Source organism: Phoca vitulina, unplaced genomic scaffold (assembly GCF_004348235.1).
Source record: "Phoca vitulina isolate PV1807 unplaced genomic scaffold, GSC_HSeal_1.0 scaffold33, whole genome shotgun sequence".
Classification (NCBI taxonomy): domain Eukaryota; kingdom Metazoa; phylum Chordata; class Mammalia; order Carnivora; family Phocidae; genus Phoca; species Phoca vitulina.
The window spans coordinates 13647515-13669600 of record NW_022589736.1 but is presented as its reverse complement, the minus strand read 5'-3'; the positions used below and the strand labels follow the sequence as shown (position 1 = coordinate 13669600).

The window sequence follows — 22086 nt, the reverse complement described above, 5'->3', positions numbered from 1 at the left end:
ACTTCACTGTACATTTTGAAATTTTTCAGTAGTTCTGCATTTCTAATTATGGGTGGCTTATTGGTGCCCTATTTGTAGAATAGAAGACTAGTTGTATTCTCTGCTCCTGAGATGGCCTGGACTTGCTTACGTGTGTTGCTCAATTAATATTTGTTAAATAGATAAATAACCAGTACTTGTACAGTAAACTGAGAATTGGCTGTTTGGAAGATGTGAGCTTTTTCAAAAAATCTTGATTAAAATCATTGTAAAAGTTTAAGGATACTGATTTTTATAACCTGTTGTTTTTGAATAGTAAGTTTTTTAGGTATGTTAAGTATTTTTGATTAACTGTCTGAAGGGAGTATTTTTAACAAAATACTTTTAAAATTTTTATTTAGTGGCATTGTTAAATTTTACATTTCTGCAGGCATAGTTAATCACAATATTCTTTGAAGAATTAATGTTGAAATTTAATTGCTTAGGTGAATTTGATTATACCAGTTTTAATTTTCAGATACATCTTGAAAATGTTAATAAAAAATTGAAGAAAATCGTGCAAAAAGCTTATGTGATAAAATAAAATTTTATGGAACATTCCCAGTGTAACAGTACATGAGCACATGTATTTTGATGAGATTATCAGATTATTTCATCATTTGTTTATAGGCGTATTCTCCATTCTAAAGGGGAGCTAAGTGAAGATAGACATAAACAGTATGAGGAATTTGCTATGTCATATCAGAAGCTGCTGGCAAATTCTCAGTCCTTAGCAGACCTCTTGGATGAAAATATGCCAGATCTTCCTCAAGACAAACCAACACCAGAAGGTAAGATAGCCCTAAAAACATAGAGATTTTTCAATAAGCACTATCACTTATCTTTACTTTGTCAGATATGTATTATTGAAAATTAAGTTTTAAACATGCCTTTAAGGGGTTTTAAATGAAGAAGTAGTATTAAGCACTATCACTTATCTTTACTTTGTCAGGTGTATATTATTGAAAATTTAAGTTTTAAACATGCCTTTAAAGTGTTTTAAATGAAGAAGTAGTATTAAGACCTAATAAGAACTTCGAAAAGCTAGTATTTGAAATACTCCTATGAATGGAAAAGGCTTTGCACTTAGAGAACAGTAATTAACTCATGTGATCTTAAGATGCAGTCCTTCAGGTTCTTTTATATTAGGTATCTTTGAATTATATCCAACAGGGGCCTTTTTTTTTTTTTTTTTAAGATTTTATTTATTAGAGCAAGCACGATGGGGGGCGGGCAGGGAGGAACAGAGCAGGAGGGAGAGGGAGGAAAGAATCTAAGAATCTCAAGCAGACTCTGTGCTGAGCGTGGAGCCGGTCACTGAGCTAGATCCCATAACCCTGAGATCATGACCTGAGCCGAAACCAAGAGTCGGACACTTAACCAACCGAGCCACCCAAGTGCTTCCAAACAGGGGCCTGTCTTAAACCATACTTGGGGTTATAAAAAGATTCACTTTATTTCTCATAAGGTGGATTGGATCTTTGGGATTCTAATATTTTTATATGCTTATTTTTAATCTATTTGTTTTGAATGATACGATATCCTAAATTGTTATTTAGAACTAAAACTTACCTTGCAGTTTTGTGAGATAAATTGTTTATCATTCTGTGAGATGAGTTGTTTTCCATACTATTTCAAAGATGTTTTAAAGTTCCGTTTTGATTGTCCTTAAGTTGGTAGGGCTCCTAATACATTAATCTGTCACACCAACTACTTTATATAATAATTTATGTTAGTAGATGTGTTAATGTGTTATTAATCTTCAAGCTATCTGGCAATCCTGTTTACTTAAAAATTTTAAGAGTAAAGTATTTGTAAGGTATCCTTTTATAATACAAGAAGATATTTTATATTTTACATCTCAGTAAGAAACACCTATTGTATAGTGTAAGTGCGTTTATTTTATTTATATATCATCATGTATATAATTCCTCCTAATTTTTATATCCCTTCATCAGTGAACCTCAGACTTTTTGGTTTTTTAAAAGAAGTTCCGCTGTAGAATTTGTGTTTGTTTTAATCTGGCAGGTTTCTTGAACATTTTCAGTATATTTATTATATTTTAGAACTAAAATCTTTGATACTGTTTAGCATTGATTTGGTATTATTTCTACTGAAATTTAAGGTAGTCTTCTTTTAATGGTAAATGACTTGAAAAGTATTTGTAGGCATTTTCCAGAGATAATAGGTCAACATAAAATTCTGTCATTTTTAAAAGATATTTTCACCAGGTATAGAATTTTAGGGTGACATTTTTTTCTTTCAATACTTTTTTTTACATACGGTATATTTTTCCTCTGCTTGCTTTAAAATTTCTTAATTTTGATGTGGCTTGGTGTGGTTTTTCTTTGGTGTTTGGGTTCATTGGATTTCCTGAATCTTTGAGTTTATAATTTTTGTCAAATTTGGAAAATCTTGACTCTTGTTTCTTCAAATGTATTTTCTATTACTCTTCTACCTGCTATGGAGATTTAATTATAACTATGTTAAGTGGTATGAAGTTGTCCTTTTTATTCTTTAATACTTTTTTCTCTGTGTTTTGTATTGGATAGTTTCTACTGCCGTATCTTCAAATTCACTAGTCTTTCCTTTTACAGTGTATAATATACTATTAATCTTTTTTTAAAGATTTATTTATTTTAGAGAGAGAAAGCACAAACAGGAGGGACAGGGAGGGAGAGGGGGAGAGAATCTCAAGCAGACTCTGCGCTGATCACAGAGCCTGACGTGGTGCTTGATCTCACAACCCTGAAATCATGACCCGAGCTGAAACCAAGAGTCCGATGATCAACTGACTGCACCACCCAGGCACCCCTATATTATTAATATTATAGAGAAATGTAATTTTTATCTCTCAAAGCTGGTTTTATTTTCCATGGTCTCAAACATGCTTAGTCTATCTCCTAGTTTGTTGAGTATATGAAATATAGTTAGAATATCTGTTTTAATGTCCTTGTCTACTAATTTTATCATGTATGTCATTTCTGCATTTTTTTTTTAAGATTTTATTTATTTGACAGAGAGAGACACAGTGAGAGAGGGAGCACAAGCAGAGGGAGTGGGAGAGGGAGAAGCAGGCCTCCCGCAGAGCAGGGAGCCTGATGCGAGGCTTGATCCCAGGACCCTGGGATCATGACCTGAGCCAGGCATCCCTTCTGCATTGGTTTTAATTGATTAAGTAATTGATCTCCTCTACAGCTCTTGTATTTTTTTCTACTTTTTGCATTTTTCATCATGTTTAAATTGGAAAACTGCTGGATAGTTTTGTATTCTTAGAAACATCATTGACCTTAATTCTGGGACACAGTTAAGCTACTTGGAAACAGTTTTATCCTTTTCAGGTTGGCTTTGTTAGGTGGGATCAGACCAGCCTTTAGTCTAGGGCTAATTTTCCCTATTACAGAAGCAATATCCTTCTGTACTCCCCTGATTTCCCATGAATTGGAAGATTCATGAGTAGTTATTTTCCCAGTCTCAACTAGTTCCCTTACACATAGGGGCTGATCAGTGTTCTGCTGAACATTCAGGGGGAGTTCTCTGCTGATCTTTAAGGTCTGTTTCTGTGCTTTTTCCTCTCTGGTACTCTGTCCTGCACTATCTAGCCACGTGGGCTAGAATCTTTCCCACACTCTCAGCTTCTGTCGTTCTCGTCTCACAGAGACTGCTTGGGTCTGCTTCACTTCCCCCTTAACTTGGCTGTAGCCTGGAAAATCTATCAGGCAATAAGCTAGAGCAGTTAATTGTAGGGCTCAGGTTTTTTGTTTCTTGTCTCTAGGGATCAGTTTCCTGTGCTATCTGATGTTGTGTTCAAAAACTCATATATATTGTTTGCCTGTTTTTTTTAGTTGTTTTAGGTCACTGGTACCTCATCTTGGCCTGAAGAGGCCGAAACTTTTAAATGATCAGAATATTTGTTCCTGCCGTGCTGAAATGAGATCATATTATATATACTATTCTGCAACTACTTTTTTTTTTACATTTTATTTTTATTTTTTATTTTTTAAGTTTTTATTTAAATTCCAGTCAGTTAACATACAGTGTAATATTAGTTTCAGGTGTACAGTATAGTGATTCAACACTTCCATAGGGTATATGCATTTTAAGTTTAAATATATAAAGTTAAATATGCTTCTAAAGAAATTTATATGCCACTAGCTATGTGAGAACGAGTGTTTTCTTAACGTTCTTACTGTATTGTAGTTCTTGATTTTTATCTTCTGAGGTTGAGCATCTTTTCTTTAAGTTTATTGGCTGTTTTATATATATATATATATATATATGTGTATGTATACATACACATACATACATATATATGTTTCTCTGTGACATACTGGTTTGAATACCCCTGCCTCTTCTTTTTTTTTTTTTTTTTTAAAGATTTTTATTTATTTATTTATTTGACAGAGAGAGAGAGAGCGCACAAGTAGGGGGAACGGCAGGCAGAGGGAGAAGCAGGCTTCCCTCTGAGCAGAGAGCCTGATGTGGGGCTCGATCCCAGGAGCCTGGGATCATGACCCGAGCCGAAGGCAGATGTTTAACCGACTGAGCCACCCTGCCTCTTCTTTTTAATCAAATATTTATGTTTTTAATTGAATTATAAAAGCATTTTGCATATTAAAGAAATTATTCTTTGTCATATGCATTGCAAATAGTTTCCCATGATTATCTACTGCTTTTTGACTTTGTAGCATTTTTTTTGCTTCTCAGAAGTTGATTTTTTCACAATTTATAATTACTGTGCAAATACATTTTTCATATATGTAAAATATTCATGCATATTACAGAGTAGAAAGTGAAAGTCTCCTATCTTATGCATTCCATTTTCCAAGCTATCCATGGTTAAGAGTTTGATATGAATCTGTCCAGACTTTTTAGTACAAAATATATATGTAAAATATATAATCAGATATTGATACATAGCTTTATTGTTAATTTATGTAATGTTATTTTGTATTAACTTTTCTCTTTCAATAACATATTTTTGAGAAATTACTGAGTTCAGATAGATATGCTTCATTCTTTTAGTATCTGATTAATATTATGGAGTGTATAAATGCAGTTTGTCAGCTCTTATTGGTAGATATTTAGATTCTGTTCAGTTTTGCTCTGTTACAAACAGTGCTACGGCAAATATCCTTGTAAATCTTACTTCACATGTTCTTTTATTTCTTTGGTATACATTCCTAAAAGGAATCTTGCAGGATCAAAGATTATACTTATTTTATTTTATTTTATTTTTTATTTTTTAAAAGATTTTATTTATTTATTTGAGAGAGAGAATGAGATAGAGAGAGTATGAGAGGGGGGAGGGTCAGAGGGAGAAGCAGACTCCCCGCTGAGCAGGGAGCCCGATGCGGGACTTGATCCCAGGACTCCAGGATCATGACCTGAGCAGAAGGCAGTCACTTAACCAACTGAGCCACCCAGGCGCCCGATTATACTTATTTTAAATATTGATAGATACTGGGACGCCTGGGTGGCTCAGACGGTTAAGCGCCTGCCTTCAGCTCCGGTCATGATCCCAGAGTCTGGGATCAAGCCCCATGTTGGGCTCTCTGCTCAGAGGGGAGCCTGCTTTTCCATCTCCTTCTGCCTGCCGCTCTCCTTGCTTGTGCTCTTTCTCTGTCAAATGAGTAAATAAAATGTTAAAAATAAAATAAAATAAATATTGATAGATACTGACAGATGACATCTCCTTAATGCTGTATTAATTTATATTCTAGATATGAGATTGCTTACTTCCCTATGGTCTTGTCAACATTTGCTGATATCCATCTTTTAAACATAATCTAGCATGTCGAAGTGATAAATGTTAAGTTTTGTTTAACATTATCCTTATTAGTATTGAGGTTAAGGTTCTTTTTTTTTTTTTTAAGATTTTATTTATTTATTTGACAGAGAGAGACACAGCGAGAGAGGGAACACAAGCAGGGGGAGTGGGAGAGGGAGAAGCAGGCTCTCCGCAGAGCAGGGGGCCTGATGCGGGGCTCGATCCCAGTTAAGGTTCTTTTTATATGATCTTTTACTTACTTCTTCAGAGGCTTTATCCATTTTTCTGTTGGGATTTTGGTCTTTGGTTGTAGGGCTCTTTATATTATGAATACTAATTTCTTTGTATGAATATTGCCAGTATTGTCTTCTAGTTTGTCCTTGCTTTTGTTTATATTTTTCATTACACAAGTGTTACACTTTTTCAGTCTTTTCTTTTACAGTATATGGGTTTAGTGTCCTGTGTTCAAATGTATTTGCTGTAAGGCATATAAGGAGTGTGCTAGGGAGCCAGTGTTCTGTTGTTTTTGCTTTTGTTTTTGCTCTTGGTTTTGTTTTTCCTATGAAATGAATCATTTTCTTATGGTTATTTTTAATCTACGTGATCATTCTCCTACTTACAATTCTAGTTAGGAGAGAAGCACAGTGAGAATAGATAAATTCATGAGTGACCTCATGATCATGAAGTTGGATATTAATTTTACTCTTCTGAGTTTAAGAATTTATAGTTGTATGTAAAGGGTAGACTGTGTGTATGTGCATGCACATGTGCAAATATGTGCATGGTTTTCTGCCTTCTACTGAAATATCTTTATATTTCTTTGTCTTTCCTTTCGTTCTTTTCCATTTATTTATCACTTGACCATTTATAGCAACCCGCCTTATACCACGGATTATACCAAAAGGAGGGATGCTTCTTAATTAAAAGTTTATGGTTTACTTCTGGGGCACCTGACTGGTGCAGTTGGCAGACCATGTGATCTTTTTTTTTTTGAGAGAGAGAGGGAAAGAAAATGCGTGCATGTGTGCACACATGAGGTGGGGGTGGGGATGTGGGGGGAGGGGCAGAGGCAGAGGGAGAAGCAGACTCCCTGCTGAGCAGGGAGCCCAACTTAGGCCTCGATCCCAGGACCCTGGGATCATGACCTGAGCCGAAGGCAGATCCTTAACCGACTGAGCCACCCAGGCACTCCAGAGAGCATGTGACTCTCGATCTCAGGGTTGTGAGTTCGAACCCCATATTGGGTGCAGAGATTGCTTAAAAAAAAAAATCTTAAAATTTTTTTGGTATACTTGTGAAGATAATTGTGATATAAGTGGTACAGAGGGTTGGGAGTCAAAAAAAATGCTTTATGGGAGATGTGGATGTTTTAGGAATGGCCAGGCTTATATATTTCTTATATAAGAGAAAAAACATCTTTCTCATATGCTGTCCTCTAGTCTGTCCTGATTTGATGTTCAAGATGATTGCATAAACAATCCAGAGTGTTTGTTGATTAAAGAAGCTTCTATTAATTGAAACACTCAAGATTCATCAGTTGTCAAATTGAAAGTATAAAATATCTTGTTATGTGGTTTTGCATACTACACCTGAAATGGTTTTAATTCCCTCTGGCTTGTTTTATTGTAGAGCATGGGCCTGGAATTGATATCTTTACACCTGGTAAGCCTGGAGAATATGACTTGGAAGGTGGTATATGGGAAGATGAAGATGCTCGGAATTTTTATGAGAACCTCATTGATTTGAAAGCTTTTGTTCCAGCCATCTTGTTTAAAGATAACGAGAAAAGTTGTCAGAATAAAGATTCCAACAAAGATGATTCCAAAGGTAAATTCTAGAGGATAAATTTTTACATTAAGTGCTATAAAAATTAGTTTCAAAATAGTATTTGTAAAAGTATTTTTTTAGTTACTAGTTTTGCAGTATGAACATTGAGTCATTAGATTAAATGGAATGGAGCATGAAAGAGTGATAAATGACATACTTTCAACAGTGCCATAATTTGAAAATGTTTGTTTATAATGTAATGAATTCATGTGAGATCTTGGTAAGATCTGAAATGCTCCCAGTTGGATTGTTAGGAAAAGTGTTAGTTCTGTAGTGCAGTGTAGATATCCCTAGCTCTTTGTGCGGGAGAGTTGATTTAGAGAAATCACAAGCTCTGAGATCATTGACGTAGTGGGAGGTCCTGAATGCCAGTCACACCATGTTCTATAAAGGGAATTCTGCCAAACCGTAGAGATGAGGGGAGCTGGGAGGGAACGGTGGCAGGGATTTGAACAGATAGCAGATAATTTTTTTTTTTAATGTATTTTTGTATTCTGATATATATATTAGGGAACTCATGTAAAAAAAAATAGTAATTTTTATTTAATAATCACTTCATGCCAAACATCATTTTAGTACTTTATAAGTAAAAAATTTTTAATTCTCATAACCCTGTGAGGCACAGCTACTGTTGTTGTCCCTGTTTTCAGATGAGGAAACTGGCACAAAGGGGTTGCGTAACTATCCAGAGTTAAGTAACTTAACACAGCTAGTAAGTGGTGGATCTGAAATTTCAGCCTCGTTAATGAATGACTTGGGCCCTAAATTTCTGTGTTACACTGCTTTTTGAGTTATGTTAAGATTAGTAATTTACATACCGTACAGTAAAACTAGAAAGTAATATTCTTTGCTTTTGATGTACAAATATTATAACACATACTTCTAAAACATTCCATCAGTCCTGTACCCATTAAGCGTTTCTCTCCATTCCTCCCTTCCTCTAGCCCCTGGCAAATACCAATTTGCATTTTGTGTCTATGGATTTATCTATTTTTAGTGTTTCATATAATTGGAGTCACACAACGTATCATCTTTTGTGTCTAACTTCTTTTATTTAGCATCATGTTTTGGAGGTACATCACATTGTGCATTTGTCAGTACTCCATTCCTATTTATGGTTGAATTATACTTCATTTTGTGTGTGTATCACAAATTGTTTTTCCATTTATCCATCAGTGGACTTTTGAGCTGTTTCCACATTTTGGCTACTGTCAATACTATAAATAGCGCTGCTATGAATATGTACTTACCTGAGTCTCGATTTCCAATTTGTTGAGTATACACCTAGGAATTGCAGGGTTATGTGGTAATTGTTTTATTTTTTTATTTTTTTAAGTTTTATTTTTTTAATTGAAGTATGGTTGACACTAGTTTCAGGTGTACACCATTGTGATTAGACAGTTCCGTATGTTGTATAGTGCTCACCACTGTAAGTATAGTTACCATCTGTCACCATACAAAATTATTATAATAACTACTGAATGGGAGAAGATACTTGCAAATGATATATCTGATAAGGGGTTAATATACAAAATATATAAAGAACTCCTACAACTCAACACCAAAAAAACAAAGAATTTGATTAAAAAATGGGCAGAGGATCTGAATATATGTTTTTCTGAAGAAGACATACAGACCATGAACAGATAGCCAATAGACCATGAAAAGATGCTCAACACCACTACTCATCAAGGAAATGCAAATCAAAACCGCAGTGAGATATCACCTCCCACCAGTCTGAATCACTAGTATCAAAAAGACAAGAAATCACAGTTGTTGGTGAGGATATGGAGAAAAGGGAATCTTCATTATTGTTAGTGGGAATGTAAATTGGTACTACAAATAGAAAACAGTATGGAATTTTCTCAAAAAATTAAAAACAGAAATATCATACAATCCACTAATTCCACTGTTGGGTATTTACCCAAGGAAAACAACAGTAATTTGAAAGGATATATGCACCCCTCTGTTTATTGCAGCACTGTTTACAATAGCCAGAATGTGGAAGCAAACTAAGTGCCTGTTGATATATGTGAATGGATAAAGAGGATATGGCATATATATAAAATAAAGTGTTAGTCATAAGAAGGAATAAAATCTTGGGCACCTGGTGGCTCAGTCAGTTAAGTGTTTGCCTTCTGCTCAGGTCATGATCTCAGGGTCCTGGGATTGAGCCCCGCGTCAGGGTCCTGGGATCGAGCCCCGCGTGAGCAGGGAGCCCGCTTCTCCCTTTGCCCCTGCGTGCCCTGCCTCCCCTGGCCCCGCTTGTGTTCTTTCACTCACTGTCTCTCAAATAAAATAAAATAAAAAAGAATAAAATCTTGTTATTTGCAACAACTTGGATGTTGTTGGATGGACCTAGAGAACATTATGTTGAGTAAAATAAGTCTGACAAAGACAAGTACCGTATGACTTCACTTACATGTGGAATCTGAAAAACAAACAAATGAAAAGAAAAAACCAGAAGCAGATTTATTAATACACCCAAAAACTGGCGGTTGCCAGAGGGAAGGGGGTGCAGAGGGATGGATGAAATAGGTGAAGGGGATTAAGAGATACAAACTTCTATGTTTAACTTTTAGAACTCCCAAACTGTGTGTACAGTGGCTGAACTATTTTAACATTCCTACATTTCTCTATATCCTTACCAACACTTGTTATTATATGATTTTCTTTTTCCTACAGCTGTCCTAGTGGGTGTAAAGGTGGTATTGTGGTTTTGATTACATTTTCCTAATGACTAGTGATGTTGTATATCTTTTCATGTGGTTGTTGGCCATTTGCATATCTTTGCTGGGGAAAATGTCTTTTTAAGTCCTTTGTCTATTTTTTAATTAAGTCGTCTTTTTGTTGTAAGAATTTAAAATATTCTGGATATTAGACCCTTACCAGATTTGCAAATATTTTTCCCATTCTAAAGATTGTCTTTTTACTTTATTGATAATGTACTTTGACACACAGAAACTTTTTTTTTTAATACTACCTTCATTTTTTAGAGCTAAAGTTTTAGGTTCACAGCAAAATTAAGCTGAAAGAACACAGTTCTCATATTCCCAGTCCCTCCACACATGCACAGCATCCCTCACTGTCAACATTCCCACCACAGTGGTGCATATGTTACAGGTAACATATGTAGTAACATATTATCACCCAAACACTAGAAGTTTTTAACTGAAAGTTTTTTTTTTTTTAATATGTAATGTATTATTTGTTTCAGGGGTACAGGTCTGTGATTCATTAGTCTTATACAATTCACAGTGCTCACCATAGCACATACCCTCCCCAGTGTCCATCCACCCCATCCCTCCCACCCAGCAACCCTCAGTTTGTTTCCCGAGATTAAGAATCTCTTATGGTTTGTCTCTCTCTCTGATTTCGTCTTGTTTCATTTTTCCCTCCCTTCCCCTATGATCCTCTGTCTTGTTTCTCAAATTCCTCATATCAGTGAGATCATAGGATACTTGTCTTTCTCTGATTGACTTATAACTTAAAGTTTTTCTTTAAAGGATCAGTTTTGTTCTCTTTTTTCATATATAACATATATATTAAATGGGGGATAAGGTGGTGCTGAATACTAATTGAAAGAAGAATAATAAAACAATATCTTTTTATAACATTCTTCAGAATCTAAGTTAAAGTATACTGAACATGAAAATTAGGCTATTTTTTAAAATTTTATTTTTATTTAAGTTCAGTTAACATATAATGTATTATTGGTTTCAGAGGTAGAGGTCAGTGATCATCAGTCTTATGTAATACCCAGTGCTCATTACATTACGTGCCCTTCTTAATGCCCTCACCCAGTTACCCCATCCCCCCACCAGCAACCCTCTGTTTGTTTCCTATGCTTAAGAGTCTCTTATGGTTTGTCTCCCTCTCTGATTTCATCTTGTTTTGTTTTTTCCTCTCTTCCCCTATGATCCTCTGTTTTGTTTCTTAAATTCCACATATTGGTGAGATCATATGATACATGTCTTTCTCTGATTGACTTATTTTGCTTAGCATAACACCCTCTAGTTCCATCCATGTCGTTGCAAATGGCAAGATTTCTTTCTTTCTTTTTTTTTTGATGACTGAGTAGTATTCCAAAAATTAGGCTATTTTTGTGAAAATGATAGTTGAGGTCATCCTGTGGTGAGAACACCTTACAAGGACCCTTGTGGTACCATAAAGATAGAAAAACTTCTTGGTTAATCTCAAAGATGTCCTTACCTTAAGGTAAATTTTACTTTATATTTTATGGAGAGTAGTGTTGAAATATTTGAAATATTTCAGGAAATATAAGGAAAATATATATAAAATGCTCATTTTAGATACCTACTGCTCAGTTTTGTCAGTTAAAAGTTTTTCAGAAGGCATCTCCTCATATATATACAATTGAAGCCCTGAGGAGTAGTTTCTAAAACATTAGTTACCTCAATATTTCTTTCTGCCACGGTCTAGGTTTTTCATAGCATCATTCAAATTTGACTTACTTGAAGGGTTCTAATACTTGGTTTTCTTTGAGGTAGTGCGTTTAGGGTCTCAACCTCTCGTGAGATTATGTACTGAGGGACATGGGCGAGACAAATATGAGCAAGTCTGTGGACTTACAGTCACATTAGTGGGGAGCAGCCAGGGCCTCAAAGAATTAGAATATGAAGGAGAGTAGGAGTGGGGCCATAGGAAAAGTACAAAGAAGTGTGGCAGTTAAGACAGTGGGGCCAGGGGCACCTAGGTGGCTCAGTCGGTTAAGCTTCTGACTCTTGATGTCAGGTCATGATCTCAGGGTTGTAAGATAGAGCCCTGCACATGGGACTCCGTGCTCAGAGGGGAGTCAGCTTGGGATTCTCTCTGTTCCTCTCCCTTGCCCCCGCCCCCCAAATGTGCACATGTGTGCGTGCACTCTCTCAGATCTTTAAAAAAAAAAAAAAAAAGACCATGGGGGCAGTAACCATGGTTGGAGATCAGATAAAACTCTGGAAGAAATGGACCTTTGCGACAGACTTTTTGAAGCTTGACTTGGATTTTGACAAGAGATACTGGGGTGAACCTTTCAAGTAGAGCAAATGGCATGAAAAAAAGACATAGAAGCTGGAAATTATCTAGTATGTTTGGAAAGGAAGTAAGGATCAAATAATTCATTTTGCCTTTTTAGAAGATGTAATAAATTAGGAGGGTAGTGAGAAATTGGTTTGGACTGTCTTGCTACCGACCGTGAATACCATTTATTTGAAGTTTAAATAACATAGATGCGTAGATGTGATTGATACACAGCTTTTTGTTACTCTGTTTTGTTACTTTCTGTTAAAGGTTACTCTGTCAGTGGTATATAGGATAAATTAGAAATATGGTGTGGACCAGCAGGTCTGTTTTAGTAATGTAAGAGATCAGTCATAGGAACAGTAATAAGAAAGAAGAGAAGGGGGGAGATATGGTCTTACATACAGAAATGTACCCAGGAATGAATAGATTAAATTTGGTGACTGACTAAGCAGTTGAACATATTAAAAGAAAGAAAATGCCATTTTATTTGGTAGAGGTATTCTGTGGATAAAAAATTACAGGACAGTTTCTACTAGTAACTGGCTTGAACTTAAGGCATCTCTCTTTGCCTTTCATTCTTACCAGTATGATGGAAATTAATCTTCCCAAACTGCACCACCCCTGAAATCACCTCAAACCACTAACTTAAATATCTCTGTCCTTTCACCGTACTTTCTCAGGTCCCCTCACTGCCCCTCTTCTGCCTCTTTTGAGACCTCTAGTCCCTTGCTTGGCTCCCTCAGTTTTTTTTTATTTTTAAATTTTTATTTATTTTTATTTTTTTTGGCCTTCCATTAGTCTCCACCTGCCTTCACTTACCTTCTTTTCTAGATTGCATGCTGGTATACATTTTTAATGTTTCTCTTACACATTCTTTCTCCTTTTGTCTTTCATTCATACATGCCTGTCAAGTTCAGCCCTGGATGAACTTAGTCATCCGCCATATTGGTTTCTGTATCCAAACTCTTGAGCTTTCCTAGAGATGATCAGTTAGATAGCTTGATAACTTGATAAATTCATGGTCACCAACCTCAACCAGGTTCTCAACACTGCATGGAAACTTGACAGCAGTTGACTCAATAACACATTTTCATTCTTTCTCTGGTTTTTGTTCTGCTTCCCTCTTTAGCAGAAGATGATGTGCGATATAGTACTTCGTAGAGAAGATGGAAGCCATTAGATAGAACTCCCTCCACAGTGTGCCCCTTCTGGTTTATAAGTCTACCTGTCTTAGGGCTTATAGAATTTTTCTTCCCTGGGTGGTAAGGTGAAATTTTACACCTTCTATATAAGGCCAGTCCATCTTCTTGCTCTGATTCTTGTTTCCTTCTTTCTACAGAACCCTATTGCAATCCATTATCTCTTTTTGATCTCTTTGGTATTGAACTCTCTCTCTCCCTCCCTCTGTCTACTGGATCCTTAATCTCTATTCAAACATATTCTCATCTTTAAAAAACAAAACAGATCAAAACAAATTGTGAATACTCTGAAACCTCCTGGGCCTCCCATCCCTTGTCAGCTACTGTCCTAATCTCTTTTTTTATGTAGTCCTCTTGAAAGATGCTGATTGTTCACTTTCTTACTTCCTTATTAGTCTACTCCAATCTGGCTCCAGCCTCACCTCTACCCTGAAACTGTTTTTGCCAATATTACCCATCACCTTCATGTTGCTGTATCTCATGGGCAGTTTCCAGTCTCTGTCTCATTTGATCTCTCAAACCATTCAACACAGTTTAGTATTTCCCTTGTGGAGCATTTCCATTCCATGGCTTCTGTGACACTAAGCCTTCCTGTCTTCTCTGCTTATCTTCATCTTCCACTTTCATTTGGCCTTTTAAATGTCAGTGTTTTTCAGGGTCAGATAGAAGAGGAAGGAACAGTCACTGTAGTAATCAAGTCTAGTTAATTCAACCTTTTACATATATCTCAGATTGGTTTTGTCTTATTGCTACTATTCTAATCTAAGGTACTGTCGTCTCTTAACCTGGGCCACTGTGTATTACTTCCTCCCTGGCTGCCCTGGATTTGCTCTTGCTGCCTTCTATACATTCTAAAAAATTAATTTTACTCTCCTGTCTTTTAATGGCTTTGCATTTATTTGGAATATAATGTAAACTTGTTAACATTGTCTCTTGGACCCTGCATAGTTTGGCTTAGGTCTTCCTCTCCAGTATCTGATACCACATTACCCTTACTTTTTTCTCCTTTTCAGTGTCTGCAACAGGCCAGTCCTCTTGCTTCATGGCCTTCCCTCATTGTGTTTTCTGCTTGGAATCCTCTCCTCACCATACCCCTCTGACTCCCTTGTGTATATTAATTTAATTTTTTTGGATAGATTGTACATTTCTTGAGAGCAGGAGCCACACTTTAAGCTTTTTGTGAATGTTCAGCAGCTTAGCATAGTTTTGAATACACAGTGGCCGATCAGTAAATGTTGATTTTTTGATAGTCAGACATCAGAGAATACTGGGGAGTGAGTGTATGCTCCATATGGGCAGGGGTTTTTGTCTGGTACAAAGTTGTATCCTTGTTGTTTAGAACAGTATTAGCATGTAGTAAGAATTTAAGTCTTAGTTGAATGGAAGGGTGAATGAATGAGAAAATTGTCTCCAATAGAGGCAGCAAAACCAGTCCATATGAGAGCTTTGATTCTTCCAAATATGGGATGGCGTCATGTATCAGTAAAACATTTCTGCTTTCAATGCAGAAATTATGAGGCTAGAGATTGTAAGAGATGAAGCTGAAAAATATAATTTCAGTTGACACCCTAAGTCTACCACTCTTTTAAGCATAAAGTCTTGAACTCAGGTTTTTTTGTTTTTTTATTTACGAAAATTTTCTTTTTTTTTTTTTTTTTTTTTTTTTTTTTTTTTTTTTTTTTTTTTTTAAAGATTTTATTTATTTATTTGACAGAGAGAGACACAGCGAGAGAGGGAACACAAGCAGAGGGAGTGGGAGAGGGAGAAGCAGGCTTCCCGCAGAGCAGGGAGCCCGATGTGGGACTCGATCCCAGGACCCTGGGATCATGACCTGAGCCGAAGGCAGACGCTTAACGACTGAGCCACCCAGGCGCCCTATTTACGAAAATTTTCAAACACAAAAGTAAGGCTAATACAGTGAACTGGCAATTACCTGTCAGCAACAGTGATCAACATTATGACAATATTGTTGAAATTAGGTTTAGTTCCTCTTTTTTTTTATCCTTTCTGTTGAGCCTTATTACCAACTCCTGGCCATTTGTTTTGTTGCATTTTTTATTTATTTCCTGTAACCCCTGACATCTAAATTATAAGGATGTTTCCCTAATTGGTCTTTTTACATCTAGTCTTTTTTGATTTATCTTGTGTATTGTTGGTAAGTCAATTTTCACATCACCTCACATTTAAATGTTATCTCCTGCTCATGACCCAGCACAACTCATACTGTATAAAAGAGAAAGTCTGAACTTGTCGTCATGGAGTTTGAGACCCACCTTATTCTGAGTCCACTTTATCTGATCAGCTTTATTTTCCTCTCTTTACCACAGATCCTCATGCCATGTATGTCTCCATCCATCCATCCATCCCTCCATTCCTTCGGTTAATAGATGGCATATAGAATCGAAGAAGTTATGGTCTTTGTTCTCAATGAGTGTACTATTTTTATAAAATCTGAGTATATTAAATATATACTCAAGTTTATTGCCAGGTATATATGTAGATTCTAAGACAAATGATGCAGATTTTATGAATCCTTACCTATTTTTGTGGCAGGATTTCAGTATGACTTTTAATTCAGAGATACTGATTCTTTGTTTTCAAATAGAGACGAAAGAACCAAAGGATAATAAAGAGGTATCAAATCCTGAGGATTTAGAACTTGAGTTGGAGAACCTAGAAATTAATGATGATACCTTGGAGTTAGAGGGTGGAGATGAAGCAGAGGATCTCACAAAGAAACTTCTGGATGAGCAAGGTAAGTGTTATTTTGCTAATGATTTAATTTTTGATTAATTTTTATACACAGAGCTCTTGCTTTACTTTTTAATTCTCTATTTTCCTGTTGTTTCCAGGCCATCACTTTTTTGGAATTTGATTTAGAATAGAAACAGGATATGTCCCACATAATGTGAATACATGTTTTAATGATCATCTAAATTCTCAATATCTTAATAGATATTTCTTCTGCTTCTTTACTTGCTAGTTTGTCATGAATTTAATTCATGGTATAATCTTTACAGTCTTAACATAAAAGTATTTGAAAGTTATTCTAAAATGGTTGAGAGATAAAAAGACAACTAGTAGATCAGTTTATTTGTTACAATTTTATTTGTCTTTATAATTGAGTAATGTTTTGTATTTAGTAATAAAAATGTTATATTGTTAATTATTCCCTACATACTTCCTATTAGGTTTCTTTATTAGTTAGGACTTTTTATTGAAGTACAATTAACATACAGTATGTTATATTAGCATCAGCTGTACAATATGATGATTCAGTGATTCTGTACATTACTCAGTGCTCATCATGATAAGTTTACTCTTAATCCCCTTTATCTATTTCATCTGCCTGCCCCACCTGCTTCCCCTCTGGCAACCACCAGTTTGTTCTCTGTATTTCAGAGTCTTTTATGTTTGTCTCTTTCTTCTTTGTTCATTTGTTTGTTTCTTAAATTCCACATATGAGTGAAGTCCTTTGGTATTTGTTTTTCTCTGACTTACTTCACTTAACCTTATACTCTTTTTGTTGCAAATGGCAAGATCTCATTCTTTTTATTGTCGAGTAATATTTCCATTTTATATATATCTGTATATACACCACATTTTCTTTATCCATTTATTAGCTGGGATTTTTTTATTAAAAGGATACCTTTTGTCAGTATTGCTTATTTCTCTGTTGTCTTCATTGTTTCCTACTGTCGGTTTTCTTTTCTCCATGTCATGAAGGGAGGGTGGGCATGGTTGAAGGCTGCCCTAAGCCCAGATCCTATCAGCTATTAACATCAAAGGAAAAGAGAGTCTGTCTCAGTGCTTGTACATAAGTATCATGGAAGGATTTGGCTAATCCTGTGTCATGGTTGCTTGTGGCTAAGAGGAAGGTGGTGTGCTGTGCTTTGGCTGTGCCCTTCCCTATCAGAATCCCATGGGTTGCCTTCAAAGGCAAGCAAGTGATGGGAGGGCTGTTACTACTTGAAGACATGGGGGAGGGATGCTCAGCAGATAAAAATAACAAATTTACTATAAAACTACATGCAATTTATGTTTAAGTTTTTGTGTCTAAGGCAAAAGTTTGCCTTTTCATATTCGATATCTGAAAGACTGTAGTGTCTTTGGGTTCTGATTCGAGATATACCCAAACTTTAGGGTAATAGCTCAAAAAAGGCTTCCATTTTTCCATAAGAAAAGCTGTAGATAATCTATTTGCCAAATAACTTATAATAGAATGTTTCTATTCTTGTCTCTGTGTATTGTCTCTATGTATTTTTTTTAACCTATTTAAAAATTAATTTTATATTAGAACAAGAGGATGAAGAAGCCAGCACTGGATCTCATCTCAAGCTCATAGTAGATGCTTTCCTCCAGCAGTTGCCCAACTGTGTCAACCGAGATCTGATAGACAAGGTATAATTGTCATGGTTTAACTTTATGCAAGCACATAGACCTTGTGGGATAGCTCTAATTAGGAATATTTGTGGGTTTTGGACTGTTTTAGCCATAGAATGAACTATTTCTTCAAGTGGAATCTTTTATGGGAATCCAAAATAAACATAGAAAATTGGAGCCAATTTGTAGATATTATCTTTGAGTGTGAAACTGTGTCTAGAATTGGCTTGACACTTCTCCCCTTCATATAGGGACCCCACTGTTTGGAACATATGGTTTTAGACCAGAAATTCTTAAAGTATGCTTTGTCAATTCCTGGGGTCTTCTGAGGCGTTTTCATGAGGTCTGTAAGGTTAAAATTCTTATCATACCAATATTAGGGTTCCCCCCCAAGCCCCGCCTTTTCATTGTTTTTGACATTTGCAAAAGCAAGTGGCAATTTAGCATGAGTGGGTGCAAACTGTACTAGTAGCCTTTGTATTCTTCACTGCCATGCATTTGTAATTAAAAAGAGAGTGCTACTTTCATTTAAGAATCTCCTTGATGACTCTGTAAAAATTTGTGATTTTATTTCCTTTTAATCTTTGAATACACATCCTTTTAATCTGAAAAAATGGGGATTGCATATAAGGCACTTCCACTTTCTCAAGGTTGTCTTGCAAAAAACCACTTGTGTGATTGAGTTGCAAGCTGAACTAGTTGCTTTTTTCATAGAATACCATTTTTACTTGAACGAAGTGATGGGCAAACTGTGTTAACTCAGACTTGGGTATTTAGCAGATAGTTTTCCAACATGAACAAGGTGAGCCTGTCACTTCAAGGACAGCAATAAAGTATTTATTACCAATGAACGAATTGGGAGTTTTCAACAAAAGTTAGAATTTTGGAAAACTTGTATCTACCACCATAAGCTTGATTTGATACCTTCCCAATTCTTTTCTGAAGAGATTTTATCGATAGGACTTTTCTGATGAAATTTGCAATGATATTAAATAATGTAATTTTAAATACATAAAATTATGTGTGTGGAAGATCTGCATCGCTCAGTGAACCATTGTTCTAAGTGACTACGAGACAGTGTTCACAGAATCTTGCTTGGGTGTTAAAGATTCACTCAAAAATGCAAGTTAGACCAGTGGATTTTAATATAGCATGAAAAATTGATTTTGGTTCCACGTTGCAGCTAACCATTAGGAAACTACCACTTGTCAAGTTTTGGGGTAGTATCAAAGAATATCTACAATTAGTGGAAAGTATATTAAAGTACATCTCCCTTTTCTAGCTATGTATATATGTGAAGTTGGATTTTCTTCATTTACTTCATCCAAAAAACAAAACACATCATGACAGATTGAATGCTTGAGTAGATACGAAAATCTAGCTATTTTCTAAAAAAGTACCACTGTTGGCACTAAATTTTTTTTCTTGAAAAGTATGTAGTTATTTCCAAAAACAAATAACAACTGATAGATTTATTGGTATTTTTAAGTGAAATAATATTTTAAAAGTCTCTCAGTTTTAATTTCTAGTACAGTAAATGATGATAAATGTAACCCATGTAAACAAAGTTCTTTCAGGTCCTTAATTTTTGAGAGTATGAAGTAAAACGGGCACTTGAGACCCAAAGTTTGGAAACTGTTGCTTTAAGCCATTTTTTTGTCAAAGTGTAATATAATCATATTTTTCCCCATAATGCTTTGACAGTCTCCTATAGAGAACTACAGTGGTTAGGTTATTTTTCAACTTTGAGCTCGTTTAGTTCTCCTTCAAATAATGTAGATGTATTTCAGTAACTATTCATGTAATCAAGTAGGCTCGAAACTGTTTCCAAATTGGCTTACTTCTTGGAGTGATTAGGTCAATGTACAGTTTTCAAAAACTTAGCAAGTTTGAAATATGATTGAATCTTTCCCCTGCCAGATTTTCATATATTCATTCATGAGACATAAACAGAGGATGACAGAGAGATACCTTGACACTTATGCTCCATCCCTGTACCCCATTTTGAGTACTAGCATGAAAATTGAAGGTGAGAAGGAACTTAGCCATTTTGTATATAGTAGCATTATTTTTCTGAGTCTGCATTGGAAGGTATCCTGTAGCGACCCGCTCAGTATTAAGAGCTCTTGCCAGTAATGACTGTATAGTAAATTCTGAGTTAGCCCTCTGAGGGTCACATGGGCCACTCTTCCCTGTTGGACTCCAGTGGGTTCCTCTGGGGAGTCAGTGTCCTCGTGAAAGGTATTTCTTCCATATACATTCACAAAGGTCCAAATGGCTTAAGAGGGAAAAGTAATTGGGAAACAGAAAAATCTAAGAATTCTTTGAATTCAATAATTATGTAACAATATAGAAACCAGAGTGAAAATTTTATTTAGGTAACTTCTGTGAGTAATGTCATTCATGGTAGTGTTTATTTGTTATTTTTTTAATGTTTATTTCTGCATACATTTGATGATCAGAAGAATTTATTTTTACTTAATAAAATAAGAAATGATTGTTGAACTGTCTTTCATTGACCTAAATTGTTTTGAAACAAGTTTTCATAATACTGCTTACTGAGTTGTCAATCAGCAATTGTTCCTCAGGCAAATAGATACCACCAGGGAGACTCCTTTTGCTTCCATTTCTCCCAAAAGGACAAGACTGGTTAAATCTAAGAATTAATATACATATGAAGCTTTTTTTCCTTTTAATTTTCTGAAATTTAGTAATTCTTACAGTTTTTCTACTCATCTTGTCTTTTATTTATTTATTCTATATACTTACTGAACCCCTACTGTGTGTTAGGCATTGACATGCTTTACGGACTCCTGATCCGTGGAGAGTTGTGAACATTGTAGGTTTTTTTTTCCACCTAAGTGGCTTTTGATTATTGTGAAGTGATTATTGCCTTCTCTGTCTTCATAAAATTTATTTAGGTAGAATATGCAAAGTACTTAGGTATTTCAAAGGATAGTGTTCTAAAGTAGTTACTGAAATACATTTTATTTTTTGTGTTTTCTAATTTACGGTGAGACATAAGCCATTATTGGCCATTTAAAATGTTTTTTAATATTTTCAAAAATGTTGGTTTGAGAGTTTGTGTGTGTGAACTTTTCTGGTATTACCTATTTTATTTTCTGAGTACATGACTTTGGGATTTCTATTTATTAGGTCCAGAATTTTTCAATGTTGCCTATGGGTGAATTGATCATAGGAAATTTATTGTATTTTCTCCTTTCTCATTGTTATTTTAATTAGCTATGATAAACTTTACCGTTATAAAATGTAAGCTTTAATAACATTTATTATACTCTCTTTACAAGCAGAAGAAAATTTTAAATTGATTTTACTCTCTTGACTAATGTTGATGTAAAATTTTGATCTTGGTGAATACTTGCAATGTGAGTTAGTGTCCCAGGTTTGAATCTAATCAGTGTTAGCTGTGCCATTTCCTCAAAAGATTTAACGAAATGGGAGGTATTTCAGTACATTCTGTCTATAGCAAGAGTAGAAATCCTTAATAGATCTGGAAACTCTGGATCTTTTATGTGCATCTGATAATCAAGAGATTATCAGATTAAGGATTAGGATTAATGATAAAATAATCATTACATTACATGTGAACCTATGGAAGGATAATATTTGAAATCCTCAAAAGTATATTTAAAGGTAGTTTATTCCTTTTTAAAGTATAACTTACTTTTCTTAAACCAAATATACTGAAAATCCTTAACATTTTAAAGTATACATGCCTATGTTTTAAAAATACCAGTTACTCATATTTTTGCTTTCCAGTGGCTTCCTAGAACACATACCTCTCAGCTTTTCTTTCACGCTTGTATGTCAGACATAGTGATGAAATAAACACTTCTTTGTTAC

General features: G+C 35.2%; 1 protein-coding gene across 2 annotated transcripts in view; it reads left to right on the top strand.

The window, feature by feature from the left end:
• Positions 1 to 22086, top strand: part of UPF2 (UPF2 regulator of nonsense mediated mRNA decay) — a 108696-nt gene that overhangs the window by 18554 nt on the left and 68056 nt on the right. For both annotated transcript variants that reach the window (XM_032425622.1, XM_032425623.1), the window contains exons 4-7: positions 649 to 809; positions 7418 to 7615; positions 16445 to 16594; positions 18137 to 18240. In XM_032425622.1, coding sequence (XP_032281513.1) covers positions 649 to 809; positions 7418 to 7615; positions 16445 to 16594; positions 18137 to 18240 — 613 coding nt within the window. The remainder of the gene's footprint in view (positions 1 to 648; positions 810 to 7417; positions 7616 to 16444; positions 16595 to 18136; positions 18241 to 22086) is intronic.